The 22,752-nt window shown below is 33.6% G+C and overlaps 1 protein-coding gene across 2 annotated transcripts; it reads left to right on the top strand.

The window, feature by feature from the left end:
• Positions 1–22,752, top strand: LOC128187956 (E3 ubiquitin-protein ligase MIB2-like). 2 transcript variants are annotated; one of them, XM_052858677.1, is made up of 20 exons: positions 1–148; positions 1,370–1,597; positions 2,312–2,483; positions 2,639–2,745; positions 2,860–3,060; positions 3,182–3,339; positions 3,429–3,533; positions 3,626–3,730; positions 3,868–4,054; positions 5,967–6,148; positions 6,710–6,858; positions 6,942–7,098; positions 7,235–7,389; positions 7,491–7,617; positions 16,263–16,365; positions 16,658–16,746; positions 17,377–17,561; positions 17,898–17,924; positions 21,587–21,798; positions 22,045–22,752. In XM_052858677.1, exons 2-20 carry the CDS (start codon positions 1,396–1,398, stop codon positions 22,080–22,082), a joined length of 2,661 nt encoding a protein of 886 aa, XP_052714637.1. In that variant the 5' UTR covers positions 1–148; positions 1,370–1,395; the 3' UTR covers positions 22,083–22,752. The 2 variants fall into 2 exon arrangements, with proteins under 2 accessions (XP_052714637.1, XP_052714638.1); XM_052858678.1 differs by lacking the exon at positions 17,898–17,924.

Here is a 22,752-nt window from a genome sequence, read left to right as displayed (position 1 = left end):
AGTTATTTAACAACATCAACATCTTCAAAAACGAAAGAAAATTTTACTTCCGCAATTGTTGTTTATCATCAATGTTTGTGGAAATTTCCAAGGTGAAACGAAAGTAGCTTGATAATATTCATTATTCAATTGTCAACCACAGCGAAAGGTAGGTCTAATTCCATTCCAAGAAAATACTATCTAATTTACACACAGAACATCAATATACTATGTCAAATATGCATTATACATTTTTAAGGTTATCTTTCATATGTCTAAAATACAACCAATCTTCTACTTTTTAAAATATAGTTACTTTCAATTTGTGAACTGGGAAATCAAAATAAATATTTTTGGATGGTACGATATTCCGCAGCATTTAAACGTGTTTCTCTAGTATTAGAGTTATATATGATGAATTAAGAAAATTAAACACCTATTAAAATACATGGCATAGTGCCAAACTTCTCAAACATTGTATAAACTGCGTCCTAATGAATTCAAAAAATTACATATTAATGCAACATTATTTGATTATATATATTTCATTTTTTGATGATTTTTACGTAATGAGATAATAAAGGAAATCGAAAGGGTGCGTTCAGTCTCTTGACTTAATATGCACCAAAAATCGTCGGTGTCTAGGCTAGACAGTCGATTTATGGTTTTATGATAAGGAAAACAAGTTATATGCTCCTAAAGTCGTTAAATATCCGTGCAATTAAAAATATTTTTAAGATGTTCTACATGTTAACTGGACATATTCCAACTATCTAATCATAAATGATTCATCTTTCTTATGATAAAAAAAAAACTCCTCAGAATAAAAACAATATTGCATCCAAAGTAAAAAATACAAAAACAAAAAAAAAACTTGAAGAATTTGAAAATTATTATTGTACATCAAGAACAGATTGTATGTGTGTGAACATTAAATGTTAATACTACAATGTAAGAAGTTCATTTTATTTCTACATCAAGTTAACATAAGATATTTTGCCAACTGTTACGACTCGCAGTCTTTAGAGCATTAGCTGAATTTTAGGAAAAGAACTTACGACTAAATTATGCTGAATGCTAATTAATCATCAACTAATCGATGGTTTTATCTATTGACCATGAAATAAAATTGTAGATGTGTATCATTATATTTGTGAATAAATGATTTTTATATGAAGTTTGTTAGTTGAGATCATTTATTGAGAAACTTAACTGACACAGTACTTTAAACAAAGTTATAAAATATCAAATAAATGTATTAGTGTCTCGAAGTGTCCGATCAAGAAGCATTATTTCAAATTAACACAAGAAAATGACAATAGAAACTAAAGTCAATATAAATGTGGTTAAAAATAGGGGTATGTTAAGTCAAAACAATTGCTGTCTCTAGATAAAGACTGAGCTGCATGTAAGAAAATGGCCGAGGGATTACGGGTCGTGCGTGGTCCGGACTGGAATCTTGGAAACGAAGACAGGGGAGAGGGTCACGTGGGCACGGTCGTCAGAGACAACGGAGATCAAACGTATGACGTTTACTGGGACATGGGTGGAAAGTCCACGTGTCGAGTCGGGAAAGGCGGGAAATTTGACCTGCGCATTTTGGACAATGCACCAGTTGGTATGTGTTTTACCCTAAAAATTTTGCAAGCGGTTCAATTGAAAAAAAAATGTAATATTTTTATTCATGCACTACCACTTTATTTGAGTATTTTGAGTTGTACTTTTTAAAATGACAGTGCTGTAGCGAACACAAAAGCTACAACAGATAGAACTTCAGACATACGTTTTTTACCAATGAAAAGGGGATAACTACTAGTATGATCGTCACGCTGACATTGGTAAATTAATGGTTTTGCTTTCTGTCTTTTAAGAATTTCCCAAACTGACCACATTTGAGCATGAAATATGTAACAAAAAATAAAAGATGCACAAATAAACAGACTTTGCAACAGCTGGATATTGTGCAAATATTTTCATATATTTTAATGTAAGTCTCCTTTTTATTTCCTGAAAGAAAATAGTAGTAAGTGTATTAAAAATTGTTTAGTTTGCTAATTTATAACTTTATGTAAATACTTTAAATGGTGATAATCAATCCATTTCCACTGATAAAGATCTGAACACAGGGGAGATGTCGAAATTACGTAATGTGCCTTGTATTTAATCAAAAAGACCTCAACTTACCATCAAACGAAAAATATCTCATCGATAATCAATAGACTCTGCAAGTGATAGATTACTAGCCCAACTCTTAACGGTCAAAAAGAGAGGGACAAAACAAATGATTTCAAAGACTAACACGGATTAAAACTTTAAAATTCAATTTGACAAGGGGTGAAACATCTGTCCCAAAGATGTGAAGGCTGCCAGAAAAACACCATCATCGGCGTGCTCTGGAGGTGTGCCTCCTGTAATGACGCCAACCTGTGCACCCCGTGTTACTATCTTGACAAACACGATCTAAGTCACCCATTCCAAAGGATCGATAAACCCCATGGGTCCAGGTGAGATAATCAATGGTTTATAATCGTATTTTTCAAGTGAACTTAAAACGAAAAATCAGTTGAATCAATATAAAAAAAATATAGTGAAATTATTATAGTTTTTTATTTGTAAAAATAAAAGGTTGTCTTATATTTGTAAAATATATTTTTTCAAGTGTCCCTGTACCCAAGAGATCCAACAGTGTTAAAATGAAAGCACTGGGGATATTTCCAGGGGCAAAGGTCATAAGGGGACCTAATTGGGATTTTGGAACACAGGACGGTATGCCTACATTCAATTAGGAATTGCAATGATCTTTAAACATTTTATTAAGTAACATTTCAAGATGACATAATACTTAATGTACACTTATCGCAACATGTCTGATCATTCAAGGTGGATCTGGAAAGAAAGGAAAGGTAGAAGACCTCCGAGGATTTGGATCAGATGTAGGCGGAAGGAACGCAGTGCGCGTGCGTTGGGAAACATCAGGGGAGGCAAATGTGTATCGTGTTGGATGCCGCGGGAAGGTTGATCTACAGTGTGTAGAAGAAGCTCCTGGCGGCTCTTATTACAGAGAACACCTTCCAGTTGTCGGTACGATAAATGAAATTCAACTTTTACATGTACATGTACCAATGATAGCCAAAAATGTTCGGTTTTTTTCTTAGATATTAAAAGATATTTCATTAAACGATTTTTAATGAATAAAATTTAGGAAAAGTCGAAAAGAAGGATGAGAAGAAGTCCGTAACTTTAGACGAGACGTCCGAGTCCTTGCTGAAGAAGGGAGATAAATGTGTTATTGATATGCCGGAAGTGCCATTAAAGGAACTACAGCGGGGACATGGAGGATGGTCCATTAGAATGTCAGAGGTGTTTAATCAAATTCATTCTTTAATGACTCCAAAAATTGAAATTTTGCAGAACGTTAAGAATTTGCTAATATTTAGAATTTTGTTTAGTGCATAGGCGAAATTGGAGTGGTTAAAAATTTTCCCAACGACAGTACAGTCGAAATTGAATACAAAGGAAAATCCTACCAATTTCACGCAGGCGCAGTCAGAAAGGTAGTATTCCCGTATTCATTTGCAATCATATGTTAAATGATAGTTTATATCATTTAATATTTCATTACTCTTGTTGTGTTGTTGTAACACAGGTTTACGACGTCAAAGTGGGCGATGTTGTGCAGGTTCTGAAGGACGAAACAAAGGCAATTCTTCTCCAACGAAATCATGGGGGTTGGAATGATGACATGAAAAAAGTAAGAGACTACTCGAATCTCAGCCTATCAGATAAGCTTTAAATTAAGTATAATGTGCCCTCTTCATATGTCACAAATATAAAACCAGTCTTAAAATCAGTTTTGAAATATTTTTCATCAATAAATATATATTATAGTCGCTGGGTAAGGTTGGTAAAGTGGTGAAGATAGACTCAGATGGTGACGTGGCTGTTGCCTTTGGTAACCAGGCTTGGGTATTCAACCCTGGATTGCTGACCCCTGTCACAGGGGGTAATGTTGATGTTCTGGATGGTGACGAGGCAGAAAGCGACAGTGATCAGGAGGAAGAGGATGATTCCAGTGGTAACTTTTTTCAATTATTTAAAGTTGTCATGAATTCATAAATATCCATTATTTCCCTTTTATCTCCGACTACCGCCATATAAGTTGTCGATTTCTATTGTCTGCTCATCGCTACACATCCCTTATCAGGCCGAGAGCACTATTCATGCTTCACCGCATTCAGTTATTTCATACACATGAACACGTTACCTTGGACAAAAAGATATCATATAAGACTATTATGACAACCAACAAGATATCTGTGAGCCAATGCTCACTAGTGATACCCCCGCTCTGATGTGAATATGCAAAATAAGCAAAGTCGACATTTAACAGAAAGCTGGCATCCGATTGGTACAGAAATATATCCCACAATATGGCATGCCTAAACAAATAGTATGTTCAAATTTCAAGCATCTGCGATAAATAGCTGCTGAGAAATCTTTGTGGAAAATTTGTTTGAAAATTTTGGCTAAAATAAACAAAGTACTCATTGAACAGGAAGTTGACGTCCAATTGGTACAAAAATATATCCCACAATATGGCATGCCTTAACAAACACTGTGTAAAAATTTCAAGCATCTGCGATAAATAGCTGCTGAGAAATCTTTGACGAAAATTTGTTTGAAAATTTTGGCTAAAAATAAACAAAGTCATTATTTAACAGGAAGTTGACATCCGATTGATACAAAAATATATTCCACAATATGGCATACCAAAACAAATAGTGTGTTCAAATTTCAAGCATCTGCGGTAAATCGTTGCTGAGAAATCTTTGACGGAAATTTGTTTGAAAATTTTGGCTAAAAATAAACAAAGTACTCATTAAACAGGAAGTTGACGTCCGATTGATACAAAAATACATCCCACGATATAGCATGCCTATACAAATACTGTGTAAAAATTTCAAGCATCTGCGATAAACAGTTGCTGAGAAATCTTTGACAAAAATTTGTTTGAAATTTTTGCTAAAAATAAACAAAGTCGTCATTTAACAAGAAGTTGACGTCTGATTGGTACAAAAATATATCCAACGATATGGCATGCATATACAAATATTGTGTAAAATTTTCAAGCATCTGCGATAAATAGTTGCTGAGAAATCTTTGACTAAAATTTGTTTGGAAATTTTGGTTAAAAAATAAGCAAAGTCGTCATTTAACAGGAATTTGACATCTGATTGGTACAAAAATATATCCCACGATATGGCATGCCTTAACAAACACCGTGTAAAAATTTCAAGCATCTGCGATAAATAGTTGCTGAGATAAATGCGACAGAATTTTTTGTTACGGACGGACAGACGGACAGACAGACAGACAGACACACTAGGGTAAAACAGTATACCCCCTCTCCTTCGGAGCGAGGGTATAATAACTGGCAGATCGAGCAATGTCAATGATCGCATGGATTTTAGTAACTGAGCGCTTTTGTAGACACCGATGGACACAATGTTACGTTGTTACTTTCTGGGATTTACTGTCATTTAATACTGTGTTGGATGTACTGCCGCCGGGGTTTTTTAAAAGATGCAGACGTTCTGCACTCTGTTTGAACGACACACGTGTTCTATATGCATGCGAAGTAATACAGCACTATCTGTGCGGATACCTTAGAAATTCTCTCAGAGAATAGATATTTTTTGTAATTTATTGATTGTTGTTTCCTTTATTCTTTACTACGAACATTTTACTATAATTTGTAGTTCATGCATTTAGAAATTCGTGCAACCTGAACGCCTCGTTCGGAAAGCAACTGAGCGTAACATTCTCAACCGGTATATATACATGTATACCCCAGTGGCAGAATAGGAGCGATCAGAACTAATATGGCGACTAAATGCTTTTATGAATTCATGTCAGCTTTAAGAACTACAAAATTGTCAATACATAAACTATATTGTTTTTTGTACATTACATTATTCATTTATAAGGTTCACTAGAGCCCGATGAGAGATTCCAATTAGGAGGAGGTCTTGCACAACTGATGGCACATTTAGTGCTCATGGAAGCTTTGGGTGCTCGGCAGACAGTCGGACCTGAACAAATGTTCAACGCATGCGCAAAAGGCAATATAGGGGCTGTAAACGAAATGATTAAGAGAAAGAAAGATCTGGTAAATGCACGCAATTTTAGCGAAACAAACTATTTAAAAATCTCCTATTTTTGAAAGCAAATATCATCATAGTTTTTAATTGAATTTTATAATAGAATTTATTATAATATCGTATTTCTCCCAAGTATATGATTGGTCGATAGCCTTCACATGAACGTGCTTTTTTGTAATAATTAAAACCTCACTATTCTAAAAATAAAAAAAAATCTTTAAACCTTACTATACTAAAAATAAATTTCTATGACAAAATACTGGTTTTGGCATGTGCGACATTGTAACGTCACGATAACGAATTCAATGTCTATATTATGAGGCAATTATTTAACAGTTATACTCTCAAGCTTGAAGAGAATGTTTTTGATTGATCGTAATAAAACAATCATAGTTTTTTGATATATGTGAACATGGTTTTATTTATAGACCTGATGAGAATATATCATCCTCGTAGATCGTCCTCGGTCGATATACTCTCATCAGGTCTATAAAACCATATATTGACCTCACCGAAAGGCTATAATTGTACTTTATATTGTAAATAATAGTACTTCTTGTGACACCCAGGTTAATAGTTGGTACAAAGATTTGAGTCCTTTAATGGTTGCTGCACACGAAGGACATGAAAACGTTGTCAAGCTACTGTTACAAAATGGAGCCCATATCAATGCCACCAACAAAGATGACATGACACCTTTACTTGTTGCAATAATAGGGTAAAACCATCATTATAAATGTCTATAATAATATCAAATCAACCTTTATAAATTTTTGCATTGATTTAATATTATAATTGTAGAAAAGAGGCAGATGCTTCTCTTTGTTTGATAAAATGCAAGGCGGATGTTAATGCATGCAACAGACTCGGCCGAAGTCCTGCTCATATGGCCGTTCAGTACGAACTATATTCGGTTTTAAAGGCAGTTTTGGAAGCTGGGGCAAGTCCAAATAAACAGGTCAGATATGACAAAGTACAATGCTGTTTGACAATAAATCAATATTTTTGTTCATCGTCAATATCCATCTCACATAAATTTCCTTCTTTAATTATGCTTAAGTCATCTTAATTCAGAAGAATATATATAACTTTAGGACGTTGAAGGGGATACTCCACTGCATGACGCCATTACAAAGAGAAGTGATCGAGCTGTTAATATTCTTCTGAGTCATCCCCAAATAAACCAGAAATTGCTGAACAAAAAAGGGCAGATACCGTTGATGTGGGCAGCTATGCAGGACCACGAGTTGTATGTATTAATATTAGTTGATAAAAAGACAGTCAATTGTAAGAGGAGAGTCATCATTGATTTCTGATTCTTCAACAGTTACTTGAATTGGTACTTTACAGCGCGGTCGAGCGTTTGATTGAAAAGGAGCCCAGTCTCGTCAATGCTAAGAAAAGTGATGGATACACAGCTCTCCACATTGCTGCAGTAAACGATCATCAAGATTCCGCAAATATTTTAATCCTAAAGGTGGGAAAATGCTTTTTTTCATCGCCAAGAGGCGCTTATCTTGTAAACGCATGTATTACGATTTCACAATTTCCTTACAAGAACAAGAAAAAACTAGTGACTAATTGTTCGAGAACAATTAGAGGTCTTTCCACCTAATATTTTAATGAATTGATAGATTGCTCTATAAGATTTACAAAACATTACTATACCTATGATATATGTTGTACTATAAAATGGGAAAACCACATGGCCATTAATTGATAAATGGTTTTAAAAGAGATTTTTTATTTTTATTATTATCAAGCCATTTTTTTTTAAAAATTCCATGTTGTATATATCGGTAAAGATTTATCTAATTACTTTTCTGAATTTTTTTCCACTTACTATGAACAAAACTGAGCCAAGTGAATATTCTTTACACAATCGTATAAACAGTAAAGCTAACAATAGAAGAGAGTGTTCTACAGGCTAGCTCTCTTTGTACAAAATGAATAACAAGTTCCACTTGAGTAGCCACAGGACTTGATGTGATACCTGGCTGACCCAATTGAATACCTTATTGCGCAATCCAGCAATCTATTGAAACCCTTACTATAATTCTGTATTTCAAATGATATGAAAATTCATTAATTAAAAGACTTCTAAATGACGTTGACCTTTGACCTTTATGTCATTTTGTTTGGCCAAGGTAGACGCTTCTATTCCAAGTGGTCCGAAGTCTGTACGACAAATAATAAAAAAGTTGGAAATGGTTTTATAGAAAATTAAAAACTTTCAGGGGGAATAACTACTAGAAGAGGGCCTCAGATCCTTTCGGTATGAATAGATTGAAGAACCCTCCAAGTATACTGAATACATTGGTAAAAGTTCCCAATCTCTATCTCTTATAGTTTCAGAGGAGTAGCGATAACAAGCATTTCGTACAATAGGGGCTATAACTCTGTAATTATTTAAAGGTATGAGCCAAGGGGCTATATTTTAAAATGTCTTAAGATGTCCTACTACATCCATCAAAATGTTTTTCTCTACCACCCTAAACAAAAGAGATATAAAAACTCGTTAATTAACAGTTTCTCAAATGACCTTGACCTTTGACCTATATGTCATTTTGTTCGGCCAAGGTAGACTCTTCCATCCCAAGTGGTCCGAAGTCTCTATGATAAATAATAAAAAAGTTGGAAGTGATTTTATGAAAATTTAAATACTTTCAGGGGCAATAACCACTATAAGGGGGCCTCAAATCCTTTTGGTATGAATAGATTGAAGAAACATCTAAGTGTAATGAAGACATTGGTAAAAGTTCCAAATCCGTATCTCTTATGGTTTCAGAGGAGTAGCGATAACAAGCATTTTCTTCTCAAAGGGCAATAACTCTGTAAGTTCTGGGAGTTCTTTGACACAGGGTCAATTGGTACCATAACTTTTAATGAGCAATTACTTAAAGTTTAAATTGTTTGGATAACTCTAATAATAAAAAAGTCACCCCGAGCTAAATAGAAAAAAAGAAGAAGAAGAAGAAACTAGTAGACTAATTGTTCTCGAACAATTAGAGGTCTTTCCACCTCATTGTTTTTTATGTTTGAAATAAGATTGCTTCAATAGAATAAAGTATTTTTTCTGCTTTACTTCATATAAAAGTGTCAAACGATTAAGTTTGCAAATGTTTATTGCTTGACCTTGACCTTTGACCTTTATGTCATTTTGATCTGACAAGGTAGACGCTTCAATACCAAGTGATCCGATGTATCTATGATTATTGATTCAAAAGTTATTTGTGTTTTTATTGAATGTTCGAAACTTTCAGGGGCAATAACTGCTAGAAATGGACTTTGGACCCTTTCAGTATCAATAGATTGAAGGAGCTTCTAAGTGTACTGAATACATTAGTAAAAGTTTCAAGTCTCTATTTCTAACGGTTAATGAGGAGTAGCGATAACAAGCATTTTGTACAATAGGGGCAATAACTCTATAATTGTAATATGGAAAGGGTCAAAGGATTATACTTTGAAATGTCTTAAGATGTCCTACAACATCCATGAAAAAGTTTTTCTCTACCACCCTAAGCAAAAGAGATACAAAAACTTATTAATTAAGACATTTCCAAATGACCTTGACTTTTGGCTTTTATGTAATTTTGTTCGGCCAAGATAGACGCTTCCATCCCAAGTGGTCCGAAGTCTCTATGATAAGTAATAAAAAAGTTGGAAGTGATTTTATAGAAATGTAAATACTTTCAGGGGCAATAACTACTAGAAGGGGGCCTCAGATCCTTTCGGTATGAATAGATTGGAAAATCCTCTAAGTGTACTGAAGACATTGGTAAAAGTTCCAAGTTTCTATCTCTTATGGTTTCAGAGGAGTAGCGATAACAAGCTATTCGTAAATAGGGGTAATAACTCTGTAACTATTTAAAGGAAGGAGCCAAGGGGCTATATTTTAAAAAGTCTCCAGATGTCCTACTACATCCATGAACAAGTTTTTCTTTACCACCCTTAACAAAAGAGATCTAAAAACTCATTAATTAATGGATTTCCAGACAACCTTGACCTTTAACCTTTATGTTATTTTGTTCGGCCAAGATAGACGCTTCCATCCCAAGTGGTCCGAAGTCTCTATTGCAAATAATAAAAAAGTTCGAAGTGATTTTATAGAAATGTAAATACTTTCAGGGGCAATAACTACTAGAAAGGGGCCTCAAATCCTTTCGGTATGAATAGATTGGAGAACCCTCTAAGTGTACTGAAGACATTGGTAAAAGTTTCAAGTTTCTATCTAATATGGTTTCAGAGGAGTAGCGATAACAAGCTTTTCGTACTCAAGGACAATAACTTTGTAACTTCTGGGAGTTATCAAGCAAAGGGTCATTTGGTACCATAACTTTTAATGGCCAATAACATAAAGAAAAAATTGTTTCAATATCTCTTGAAACAAAAAAGCTGTCCCTGGAAAAAAAGAGAAGAAAAAAAATAATAAACTAGTAGACTAATTGTTCACGGAACAATTAGAGGCCTTTCCACCTTCCATAATGATTCAAAAAAATTCCCGAAAATGTTGATAATTATTGAGTAATTAGAGAAAAATCAATTTACGAAGAAAAAAAAAGTAAAAAAAAGAATGGGTTCCGCACAGTGGTATCGATCCGAGTACCCTTAGATTCCTAGGCGAGAGTGTTTCCACTACGCTATTTCGCTTGTTATTTGATTGGAGGTAAAATTTGTTGAGTTGTGTAGTGAATTTGGATGATGATAGAAAGAAGAGATGAAGCGTTCTTCTGTCCATCTAAAATTGATACCCAACGCTGAGGAACCTTTAGAATAGATAGGGGCTTAGCGATTGGTTGGGAGGGCAGTATTTGTTCACCAGTTTATTCATAAAAATCAGTGCTGCTTGTAAACAATGTGGCCGGATAGCGTTGACTAAGAAATCAACAGGCCAGGTCAAACTCTGGTCGCCGGCGGGTATTTGAAGGTGTGGGAACGTCACTTTTGCTCAGCTGATGCGAATTCTCCCTGTGATTTGAAATGCACGGGCTTATTAATCTATTAACTGTCATGCATTCGTGGATTACAAGTACGGAAAATCGGAACTGAATTAAGGCCAGTCATGTATTTCAGCCAAGTCGGGAAATAAACAAACTGAAAGAAAATGTAAATTAAATTCATCTAAAATCGGGGTCTGGGAAGGAAGAGTTATCTTTCGTTGCACTTCAACACAAGTCGTCACAGGTTGCTGATAGAAATGTAAACAAAGATTTTCAGTGAAATTTGAGCGTGAATTTATTAGATACAAATATCGAAGCGTTGAAATTTCGTTTCTCGGGACGATGGTTCGATGCCGCTGAGGTGGATAACTTTCTTCAATAGGGTTCATTTCGTTTGAAATTTGGCAGGCAATTAGATTCAGGTGTGAGGAACAGTCCCATGAATTTTCGCCAAGTTCTACAGAGTTTTACTGGAGCTGGAATTTTTATTTGGAGGCGTAGTCTAAAACGCGGTCTGGAGTCAAATGGCAGGCAGTGTTTCACCTTTTTAAAAAATTCTGACAAACAGTTGTAACACTTTTTTAAGGTTTTATTTTAAAAAGGAATATCAAATTTCAAGTTCAAATATCGAGGGTCATGTTCATATAAGAAATCAATCCTTGTATAAAAGAAAGGGGGGGGGGCAAATTGTTCATATAACTGAACCTGATATATATGTTGCATACACTTATTACTCATTAGTTCTAAGAGGTCAAAGGTCAAGGTCAGGTCAAAGGTCAAGGTCAAGGGTCAAGATCAAACCTAAAAATAAGGGGGGGGGGTGGTTTTAAAGAGCTTATTGCACATATAAATGTATATGTAAAATATACTTGTAACGCATCAGTCCTTTAAGGTCAAGGTCAAAGGTCATGGTCAGGTCAAAGGTCAAGGTCGAAGGTCAAGGTCAAACCTAAAAATATAAGGGGTGGGAGTGTGAATTCGTGTTTAAAAGAGCTTTTTGTACATATAAATGAATCTGATATTATAGATGTTGCGGATACTTATAACACACCAGTCCTAAGATGTCAAGGGTTAAGGTCAAAGGTCAAGGTCAAAGGTCAAGGTCACACATTTAACAGAAAAAAGAGGGGGGGGGGTTATTTCTAATGTGTTTGTGAAATCAATGAAATTCAAAGGGGAATTACTGCCAGAAGGGCACGTTGGACCCTTTTGGGATCAATAGATTGAAGAAACTTCTAAGTGTGCTGAAGACATTGGTCAAAGTTTCAAGTCTCTACCTGTTATGGTTTCAGAGGAGTAGCGATAACAAGCGTTTCGTACAAAAGGGGCAATAACTCGCTAACTATTACAAGATGGGAGCTGAAGGGCTACATTTTGAAATGTCTTAAGACGTCCTACTACATCCTTGATAAAATTTCTCTATATCACCCTAAACAAAAGAGATGCGAAAACTCATGAATACACATATTTACAGATGACCTTGACCTTTGACCTTTACGTCATTTTGATCGGCCAAGGAAGACGCTTCCATCGCAAGTGGTCCAAAGTCTCTATGACAAATAGTAAAAAAGTTAGAAGTGATTTCATGGAAATTGAAATACTTTCAGGGGCAATAACTGATAGAAGGGGGTCTCGGAACCTTTCGGTATGAATAGATTGAAAGAGCGTCTAAGTGAACTACAGACGTTAGTAAAAGTTTCAAGTCTCTATCTCTTATGGTTTCAGAGGAGTAGCGATAACAAGCTTTTCGTATACAAGGGCAATAACTTTTTAAGTTCTTGGGGTCATTAGACACAGGGTCATTTGGTACCATAACTTTTAATGTTCAATCACATAAAGAAAAATTTGTTTCAATATCTCTTGAAATAAAAAAGTTTTCCCGTGGAAAATAGAGGAGAAAAATAATAATAAAAAACATAAGAAAAACTAGTAGACTAATTGTTCTCGAACAATTAGAGGTCTTTCCACCTCTTTGTTTTTTTTTTTTGTTTGACATAGAATACAGTATTTCTCTGCGTTACTTCATAAAAAGTGTCAAACGATTAAGTTTGCAATTTTTTATTGCTTGACCTTGACTTTTGTCCTTTATGTCATTTTGATCTGACAAGGTAGACGCTTCAATACCAAGTGGTCCGATCTATCTATGATTATTGATTCAAAAGTTATTTGTGTTTTTATTGATTGTTCAAACTTTCAGGGGCAATTACTGCTATAAAAGGGAAATTGGACCCTTTCGGTATGATAGATTGAACGAGCGTCTAAGTGTACTGAATACATTATTAAAAGTTTCAAGTCTCTACCTCTAACGGTTAATGAGGGGTAGCGATAACAAGCATTTTGTACAATAGGAGCAATAACCCTATAATTGTTACATGGTGAGGGTCAAAGGGTAATATTTTGAAATGCCTTAAGATGTCCTACTACATCCACGAAAAAGTTTTTCTCTACCATCACAAACAAAAGAGATACAAAAACTCATTAATTAAGAGATTTCCAAATGACCTTGACCATTGACCTTTATGTCATTTTGTTTGGCCAAGGTAGACGCTTCCATCTCAAGTGGTCCGAAGTCTCTATAATAAGTAATGAAAAAGTTGGAAGTGATTTTATAAAAATGTCAATACTTTCAGGGGCAATTACTACTAGAAGGGGGGCTCAGATCCTTTTGGTATGAAAAGATTGAAGAACCCTCTAAGTGCACTGAGGACATTGGTAAAAGTTTCAAGTTTCTATCTCTTATGGTTTTAGAGGAGTAGCGATAACAAGCTTTTCGTACAAAAGGGGTATTAACTCTGTAACTATTTAAAAGAAGGAGCCAAGGGGATATATTTTGAAATGTCTTCAGATGTCCTATTACATCAATGAAAAAGTTTTTCTCTACCATCCTAAACAAAAGAGATACAAAAACTCATTAATTAAGAGATTTTCAGATGACCTTGACCTTTGACCTTTATGTCATTTTGTTCGGCCAAGGTAGACGCTTCCATCCCAAGTGGTCCGAAGTCTCTATAATAAGTAATGAAAAAGTTGGAAGTGATTTTATGGAAATTCAAATACTTTCAGGGGCAATAACTGATAGAAGGGGGGCTCGGATCCTTTCGGTATTAGTAGATTGAAGAGCCCTCTAAATGTACTGAAGACATTGGTAAAAGTTCCAAGTCTCTATCTCTTATGGTTTCAGAGGAGTAGCGATAACAACCTTTTCGTTCACAAGGGCATTAACTTTGTAAGTTTTGGGAGTTATCAAGCAAAGGGTCATTTGGTACCATAACTTTTAATGGCCAATAACATAAAAAAAAAATTGTTTCAATATCTCTTGAAATAAAAAAGCTGTCCCTGGAAAAAAAGAGAAGAAAAAAAATAAAAAACATAAAGAAATCAAAAGGTCTTTCACCTGAAAGGTGGAAAGACCTAACAAAAGGTCTTTCACCTGAAAGGTGGAAAGACCTAAAAACATAAGAAAAACAAAAGGTCTTTCACCTGAAAGGTGGAAAGACCTAAAAACATAAAGAAAACTAGTAGGCTAATTGTTCGAGAACAATTAGAGGTCTTTCCACCTAATATTTTTAATGAATTGCTAGATTGCTCAATAAGGTATACAAAACATTATTATACCTATGATACATGTTGTACTATAAAATGGGAAAACCACGAAGCCATTAATTGATAAATGGTTTTTAAAGATTATTATCAAGCCATTTCTTTAAGAATTCCATGTTGTATATATCGTAAAGATTTATTAAATTACTTTTTCTGATTTTTTTTCCACTTACTATGAACAAAACTGAGCCAAGTGAATATTCTTTACACAATCATATAAACAGTAAACCTAACAATAGAAGAGAGTGTTCTAGAGGCTAGCTGTCTTTGTACAAAATGAATGGGTTGACTGTAAAAACAAGTTCCACTTGAGTAACCACAGGACTTAATGTGATACCTGGCTGACCCAATTTAATACCTTATTGCGCAATCCAGCAAGCTATTGAAACCCTTACTATAATTACGTATTTCAAATAATATGAAATTTCATCAATTAACAGACTTCCAAATGACGTTGACCTTTGACCTTTATGTCATTTTGTTCGGCCAAGGTAGACGCTCCTATTTCAAGTGGTCCGAACTCTCTATGATAAATAGTAAAAAAGTTGGAAATGATTTTATGGAAGTTTCAATACTTTCAGGGGCAATAACTGCTATAAGGGGGCCTCAGATCCTTTCGGTATGAATAGATTGAAGAACCCTCTAAGTGTACTGAAGACAATGGTAAAAGTTCCATATTTCTATCTCTTATGGTTTTAGAGGAGTAGCGATAACAAGCATTTCGTACAAAAGGGGCTATAACTCTGTAATTATTCAAAGGTATGAGCCAAGGGGCTATATTTTAAAATGGCTTAAGATGTCCTACTACATCCATAAACAAGTTTTTCTCCACCACCCTAAACAAAAGAGATATAAAAACTCATTAATTAACAGCTTCTCAAATGACCTTGATCTTTGACCTTTATGTCATTTTGTTCGGCCAAGGTAGACGCTTCCATCCCAAGTGGTCCGAAGTCTCTATGATAAATAATAAAAAAGTTGGAAGTGATTTTATGGAAATTTAAATACTTTCAGGGGCAATAACTACTAGAAGGGGGGCTCAGATCCTTTTGGTATGAATAGATTGAAGAACCCTCTAAGTGTAATGAAGACATTGGTAAAAGTTCCCAATCTCTATCTCTTATGGTTTCAGAGGAGTAGCGATAACAAGCATTTCCTTCTCAAAGGGCAATAACTCTGCAAGTTCTGGGAGTTCTTTGACACAGGGTCAATTGGTACCATAACTTTTAATGTGCAATTACATAAAGTTTAAATTGTTTGGATAACTCTAATAATAAAAAAGTCACCCCGAGCTAAATAGAAAAAAAGAAGAAGAAGAAGAAGAAGAAGAAGAAAAAACATAAAGAAAACAAGAGGTCTTTCACCTGAAAGGTGGAAAGACCTAACAAGAGGTCTTTCACCTGAAAGGTGGAAAGACCTAAATACTGCAGGAATGCAATATTTTTTCCAAAGTATTGACTTTAGTTGCTTTGGCGACACATCCATTTCAATATAGCATCATGAAGGCCAAACGATTGCATTACTATGCATATTGAGAGATGACACATGGTAATTTAAAAAAAAAATGATTTCTAATTATAAGGGAAAAGCTCAAGTAAGTGCACAGGATAAGCAGGGAGTATCCCCACTTCATTTAGCAGCCCACGAGGGATATGACAAGATGGCAAAAATTTTGATTGAAAACGGTAATTGAAAATTGAAAATTATTTCATAGCATGAGTACTGCATGCTAAAATTTGCAATGTATTTAACAAGCTCAAGCCAAATAAAATAAAGGATCGTTTATGTATTATAAAGCGATTAAAATACTAGTAAGTAAAATTATAAAATTTAATTTTTTCATTTATCATAACGTATAATCAATAGTAATTTCTTACTATTTATTTAACATAATATTTCTTAAAATAAAGCACAAATGTGAAATGCAGGATTTTTTGTGTGTACAAATATGGTTAACAAAATTCAGTCAATGTTCAGGAGCTGATGTGGACTTACGAGATAATGATGGTGACACTCCTCTACATCTGGCTTTGTGTGGACGCCGACAAACGGGAGGAAATGATCCAGTATGTATATAGTAAAGGTTCATAGACACGATATGAGCTCGAAATTTTAAAATTTTATTCCTTCCATTTTTAATGTTAAAAATAATTATATGGGTATTTTAAATGCTTTGTCAAAATTTTAAAGTAAAATATTGAGTATTAAGCAAGATACAGAGTTTGCATTTTCTGTTTTGTAAACACAGCTCGAGCCACGTTAATTGTTTACGTATGTGGTTTATTGATAAGTTTTTTCAAGAAATGTTGGTTTCTTCTCTTCATGAAATTGTTCATGGAAACATTGAATCAGTTTACCTTGTTTTTATGAGTCATTTTGTCAATAAAAGGTAAATCAATTTTTTACATTATTTTTAAAGAAATATAAGGCTCGAGCTGTGTTTACATTACAATGAATTCTTACCTCTGTACCTCTCCTATAGCTTGACTTCGAACGTTCAAAGTTTGGTCAACCATTCAAAATGCGAAAATAAACCATTTTATACATAAAAGTTAAAAAATAAAATTTTGATCTAAACCGTTTCTAAATTCATTTGAATTAAAAGATCCTGACACAAATCTAAAGGAATAAAAAATAGAGTATTTCTATACCCACTGACAAAGAATACTAATCGTATGTATGTTTCTTTTTTGTAGTTTTTGCAGCTTCTCGGGCTTACTGTTAATCCCAACGCACAAAACCAAGAGAGATATAACATGGCTGTCCTGATGCTTCAAAAAGGGGCAGACTACAACATTAACAACAAGCAAGGTAACTCTCCCCTCGAGGTGTGCAGGAACGGCGAACTGAAAAGGGCCGTCACCAACTTTATCCAGAAACAGTAAGTTCTGTTTTAGAATATTGCATTTGAAATTTCAGATTATGCAATTAATTGCAAAGAAAACTTATTATTACTATGCTGTATTATTGAAATCAATTATTATAACTGATTTACATTCTACATTCAATATACAAGATCTAAAAAGGAATAATTTGGTTTATATGGTTAAAACACTTTCAAACTGTAATAAAAATCAGGTTTCAAAGGAAGTGCAGTTACAATGTTTATGTTAACTTTCATTTCAAAGGTTTTATCATGACTATGCCCTGAAAATTGTTATACAAGGAGCATGTGTTACATTTTTGTTGTATATCCTTATTTTAAACAATTTTACAGCAGACTGTCTAATAGACCATCAACAGGGTAATGTAATGTCATGTCATGTCGGTTCTATTCCAATGTCCATACTTGTGTTTCTGTCTTTCATTGCTATCCATCGCACATCTTTTGAATTAATTACTTTCTTTTCTCGAAAAAAATGTACACACTGCCTTCAACTTTGTTAATTGAAATCCAAAAGTTCTTTGTAAGATAAGGCATGATAATGAAGGCGATGCATGTGCAGTCATGTGTCGCCAGCTTCAGATATCAACCGTTTTCTTTCATGTTTTGCTTGGTGGAATTTAAATGGAATTTTCGCACGCCATAAAATAAGTGCCACATACATCAATTCTTAGAATGACACAAGAATGTTGACATTTGCGATACACCTTTCATACTGACAATTGCAATCTTTAATGTGTTTTCTGATGATCTTGAGGTATTAATCATGTAAAATGCGATAACAAAACCATATTTGAAATGTTCTTGAGAATAAAGATGTAAACTTTCTTTCGTTGTCCAAGTTTTGAAAATATTCAATTGTAGGACCACCATCAGAGTCTCTATAACCACAACATTAGCTGTTTAAAACTAAAAGTTTAAATTTAGATTCAGTTTGTTGCCCAGCAGCTCCACTGGGCAAAGAAATTTCACATATGTTTTTAGCCGGGCTCTGCTGTAAGCAGAGTCCTGGCTCTAGGCAGGCAAATCACCAATGTAACTATAAATAGCACAACTTCAAAAGTAAACAAAAAACCAAACAGCGTCAAAGTAAAAGCTTCCGCTATACCAAATAGTTACACAAAGAGCCACACTTTGTCAAAAGTGCTGGCATTTTGTTTTTGTTTCTTTAAATTCGAGAGAATTGTCTATCTTTTTTAGTTTTCTTATTAATAACACGCTTTAAAAACAAGACTTTGTATTTTGGACACATATAATGCGCATGAATTGTTATGAACTACTTTGCTGCGCGTTGAAGAAATGGGGATTGAATGTATAACGCTTGTTGCAAAATTCAAGGCAGCAACTGTTGAACTTTTTTCTACTAGACGGACATACTTTTGTTTATATCCGCTTACAAAATTTGGTCGCTCTCTGACGCTTTGCGGACATTAAAAGCATGAGAGAGAGAGAGAGAGAGAGAGAGAGAGAGAGAGAGAGAGAGAGAGCTTTACTACACAATATGCATAAAGACACTCCAAAAAGAGCCCGGCTCTCAGTACTTCAGTACTTTGATTTAGATCTTGTTCTCTCTTCGTATAATATTAATATAGCAGACGAAGTTGTGGCAAACAACAGGGTGTTCAGACTAAGTGTTCATTATTTCGTTAACATATCTTTTTAAAGTCTTTTATGCGTAAGTCATGTTGTCGGAATCTGTACATTAAATCTTTTGATCGTTGAATGGAAAAGTATAATATTGGAATCCGGTATGATTAGACAATGTATATATGTCTTGATTGTTGAGACATCTTAAGTTGATTTTCATGGCAAAGCATGGAACTGCTTTGAATAATACATTACCGGCTCACATATTAATAGGTTATGTACCAAGTACATGATGGTTTAGTGATACACATTTGATACACTTCTGATAGATTTAGCTTCAAATATGTTCCACGATCATTTGAACTATCACTAATCATGTGAATGCAGCTTGAAAAAAGGATTTAACATCATTTGAAAAAAATTGACAATTGTGAAACACTTTCTTTAACAGTTTCTATCAAATTAACTATCAATTTGCAATGAATGGGGGTCAAACTTTTTATATAAAACTAGCTTGGTGTCTGTCAAAATCAGTTAAACTTATCTCGTCACACTGATCATGATTTAAATATAGTTTGACTAATATTTCTATTCTTGTTCAGTTATTAAATACATTTTATAGAAATATTTCAAAACCTCACTATTTCACAATTTTGATCTGAATTAAATACAATTTTTTTCCAATAATTTAATTTAAATATGTGAATTCGAATATTTAAAAACACAGTTAAACTCCAAGCCACATCAATCATAACGTCAGACCAGCCATGTAATAGTTGGAGATACTTTACTGTAGTTTTTTTCTTTATACCTAGCTTTATACAATTTTACAGCAGACAAACTACATGTATTAGACCAACAAAAGGGTTATGTTTCATCAGATCTGTCTCATGTTCGTCTTTCATTATGTTTTATACATTTGTGAAGCTTAAATTTAAATGTGCTCGCAAAAGCTTAGGGAAATGTTAATTAGTAGATTGCAATTCAAGTGCACATGTTTCATCAGGTTACAAAACAAAACACGAGGGTAAATCAAAGTGTAATTACAATTTTGATGTTAATTGAAATCATAATTGTTTTTCATTCAATGTTTGTCCAATCTTTTAAAATGTTCTGCATTTTAGAACACATCGATGCGTTTAAATGTTCTTGTATAATGAATATCTCATCATGGTTTTTTTTATCTTGCACTAAGTACTAGACCAAACCAGATGGTAATATTACATGAATAACATTTAAAAGATTAAATGCACTTAAGAAAATGCAAATAAAATTATTTGGATTGTTAAAAAAATATTTTTAACGAATTTCCCGTTGTTCAGTGAGTGAGCGTTGCCATTGTATTTTCATGATTTTGTGATAAAATGAAGCTTTGTAGGAGTACGTAAAAAATAATAAAGAAGAAAAAATAAAGAAGTGTATGCCTTGGAAATTTTACACACAGAAATATGCTGTCATCAGGAATATTTTTTTTAATTTTTGAACTATTGCACCAATTTACATTTTAAAAGCTCAAAATATATAGCGCAATTTGGTACATTTTTAATATTTAGAGATGACCCCCATGAAAAAACAAGATGGTAGAATTTAGTAATTTTTTTTTTCATATAAATTAGAAATTATTATCACTTATTACATATTACAATTTGGAAAAAATCGCTTTTGTAGTATTTTTTAAAAAAAATATCTGGTTCAAAGTGCGGAAATTGACAAATTTCATATATACATTGTATATATTCCTGTAGTAGTTGTACATGTATTTGGAGGTGGTCATTAAAGGAAACAGATGGTAGATTTTCAGGAAAGTTCGCAAATTTAATAGAGTTGGTTTTAAAATAAAGTTTTGCTATTGTTGTTTTTAGGAAGTCTCTCCCCCTCCCACCCTACCTAAACATAAACGGCCTCAAGTTCTGTATCCTTTATCTGTGCCACCGATCTTATAAACAACGAAAACAATTAAGTTATAAATAAGTGTCACAGTGTCGCAAGTCCACGTACATGGCGGTTGAATGGTGTACATTTGCTACCCAGCAAACCTTCGTCCAGACCATTGCAATAATCATCATGCAACAAAAAAATATATATATTTGATGATTGTAATTGATGATGTTAATAATAAAACTTTTATAAAGCACAAATCTGAAAACTTTTATATAGAATACTACTAAATCTTAATGAATGCTCCTATTTTGTTAATCTGGTCAACTCATAGATTAACAGCTTCATTTTCTTTAAATGAATCTTAAAAATATGTAGAATGAAACTGGTTAACGAACGGTAACTACATGGAATTGACTTACAAGAACCATGGCCATTTATAATTAATCTGCCAAATTGATACTTTTAACACTACCATTTTAGGCAACCTTCTTAATTGATCTAAGGCACAAAACTTTCATGTCGATTACAATAGTTATAAACTTTTCTTTGAATAGTCGATCTGGGGCTAGTGGACAGTCTACTTCAGCGGCTGAAGCCCTGCAGGAGTTGTTCTCAGAGCTGCCCATTCCCTGTGTGAGATGTAAAGACTCCATGGCCAACACACGCCTCCTTCCCTGTAAACACAAGGTTCTGTGTGTGGACTGTAGCTTCAAAAGTCGCATTTGCCCTTTGTGTAAAGTTCCTGTCTCCAACAGATGTGACCTTCGTGAGTACTATTGTAATATAAAACACTGCCTATTGCTAATAAATGGCCCCGCATTTTTACTTCCTAATTGAGACACAATTAAAATTTTTTAATATAGATTTAGAACGTTGAATTATATATATATATATATATATATATATATATATATATATATATATATATATATATATATATATATATATATATATATATATATATATTAACAGGACTGTTAAATGTGCATGTCTAATACTGTTTCTATTACAGAGGGTCGCATTTTGGTCGACCCGTGCCGTGTGCAGTGAACAGTCAATCAGTTCCATGGGATATACTGAGGAAATATTCTGAAGAGTAGATTGATTTTTGCATAACTTTTGTATTTGATGTTATTAACCCTATGTGGAAGAGTATAATAAACATTCATATATATAGTGTATATAATATCTTGTGAATTTTATATTGTCTTGGGAGGGCTTGATGGTCGTGACTATTTTTAGACTAATAATCTAATCTCCTATAAATGAAGAGCTTTGTATAACGATATAGGAAAAACAAAAAATTCAAAGCTAGAGTATAAGAATTTTCCTTTACTAAGTTATTCTTAAATCAAAATACATTTAACCGTATTTGAAAATTTAAAAGAGATCTGATAAAATTTTTTTGAAAATACGACTTCCCTTAATTTGTTAAATGATGGTGGTCAAAGTCAGGACATTCATTAATATAAAAAAAAAATATTTTAAAATATTTCAATTTTGCAATGTTGTAATAATTATACAAAACATGATTTACAAGCTGCTTAGAGTCGCTTTTAGCTGTACTGTGAAAGGTATTTTTAATATCAATCCAAATAAAATGTTTTTTTATGTACTTGACAATTTGATGCATTAATTCTTGATTTACTACTGTTATTGCTTTTTGTGTGAAGTTATTATACATGTATATACGTTTACAATAAAATGTTATTTGTTTGTG

Source organism: Crassostrea angulata, chromosome 6, assembly GCF_025612915.1.
Source record: "Crassostrea angulata isolate pt1a10 chromosome 6, ASM2561291v2, whole genome shotgun sequence".
NCBI classification, from domain to species: Eukaryota; Metazoa; Mollusca; class Bivalvia; order Ostreida; family Ostreidae; genus Magallana; species Magallana angulata.
This window is presented reverse-complemented; position numbering and strand designations above follow the sequence as displayed.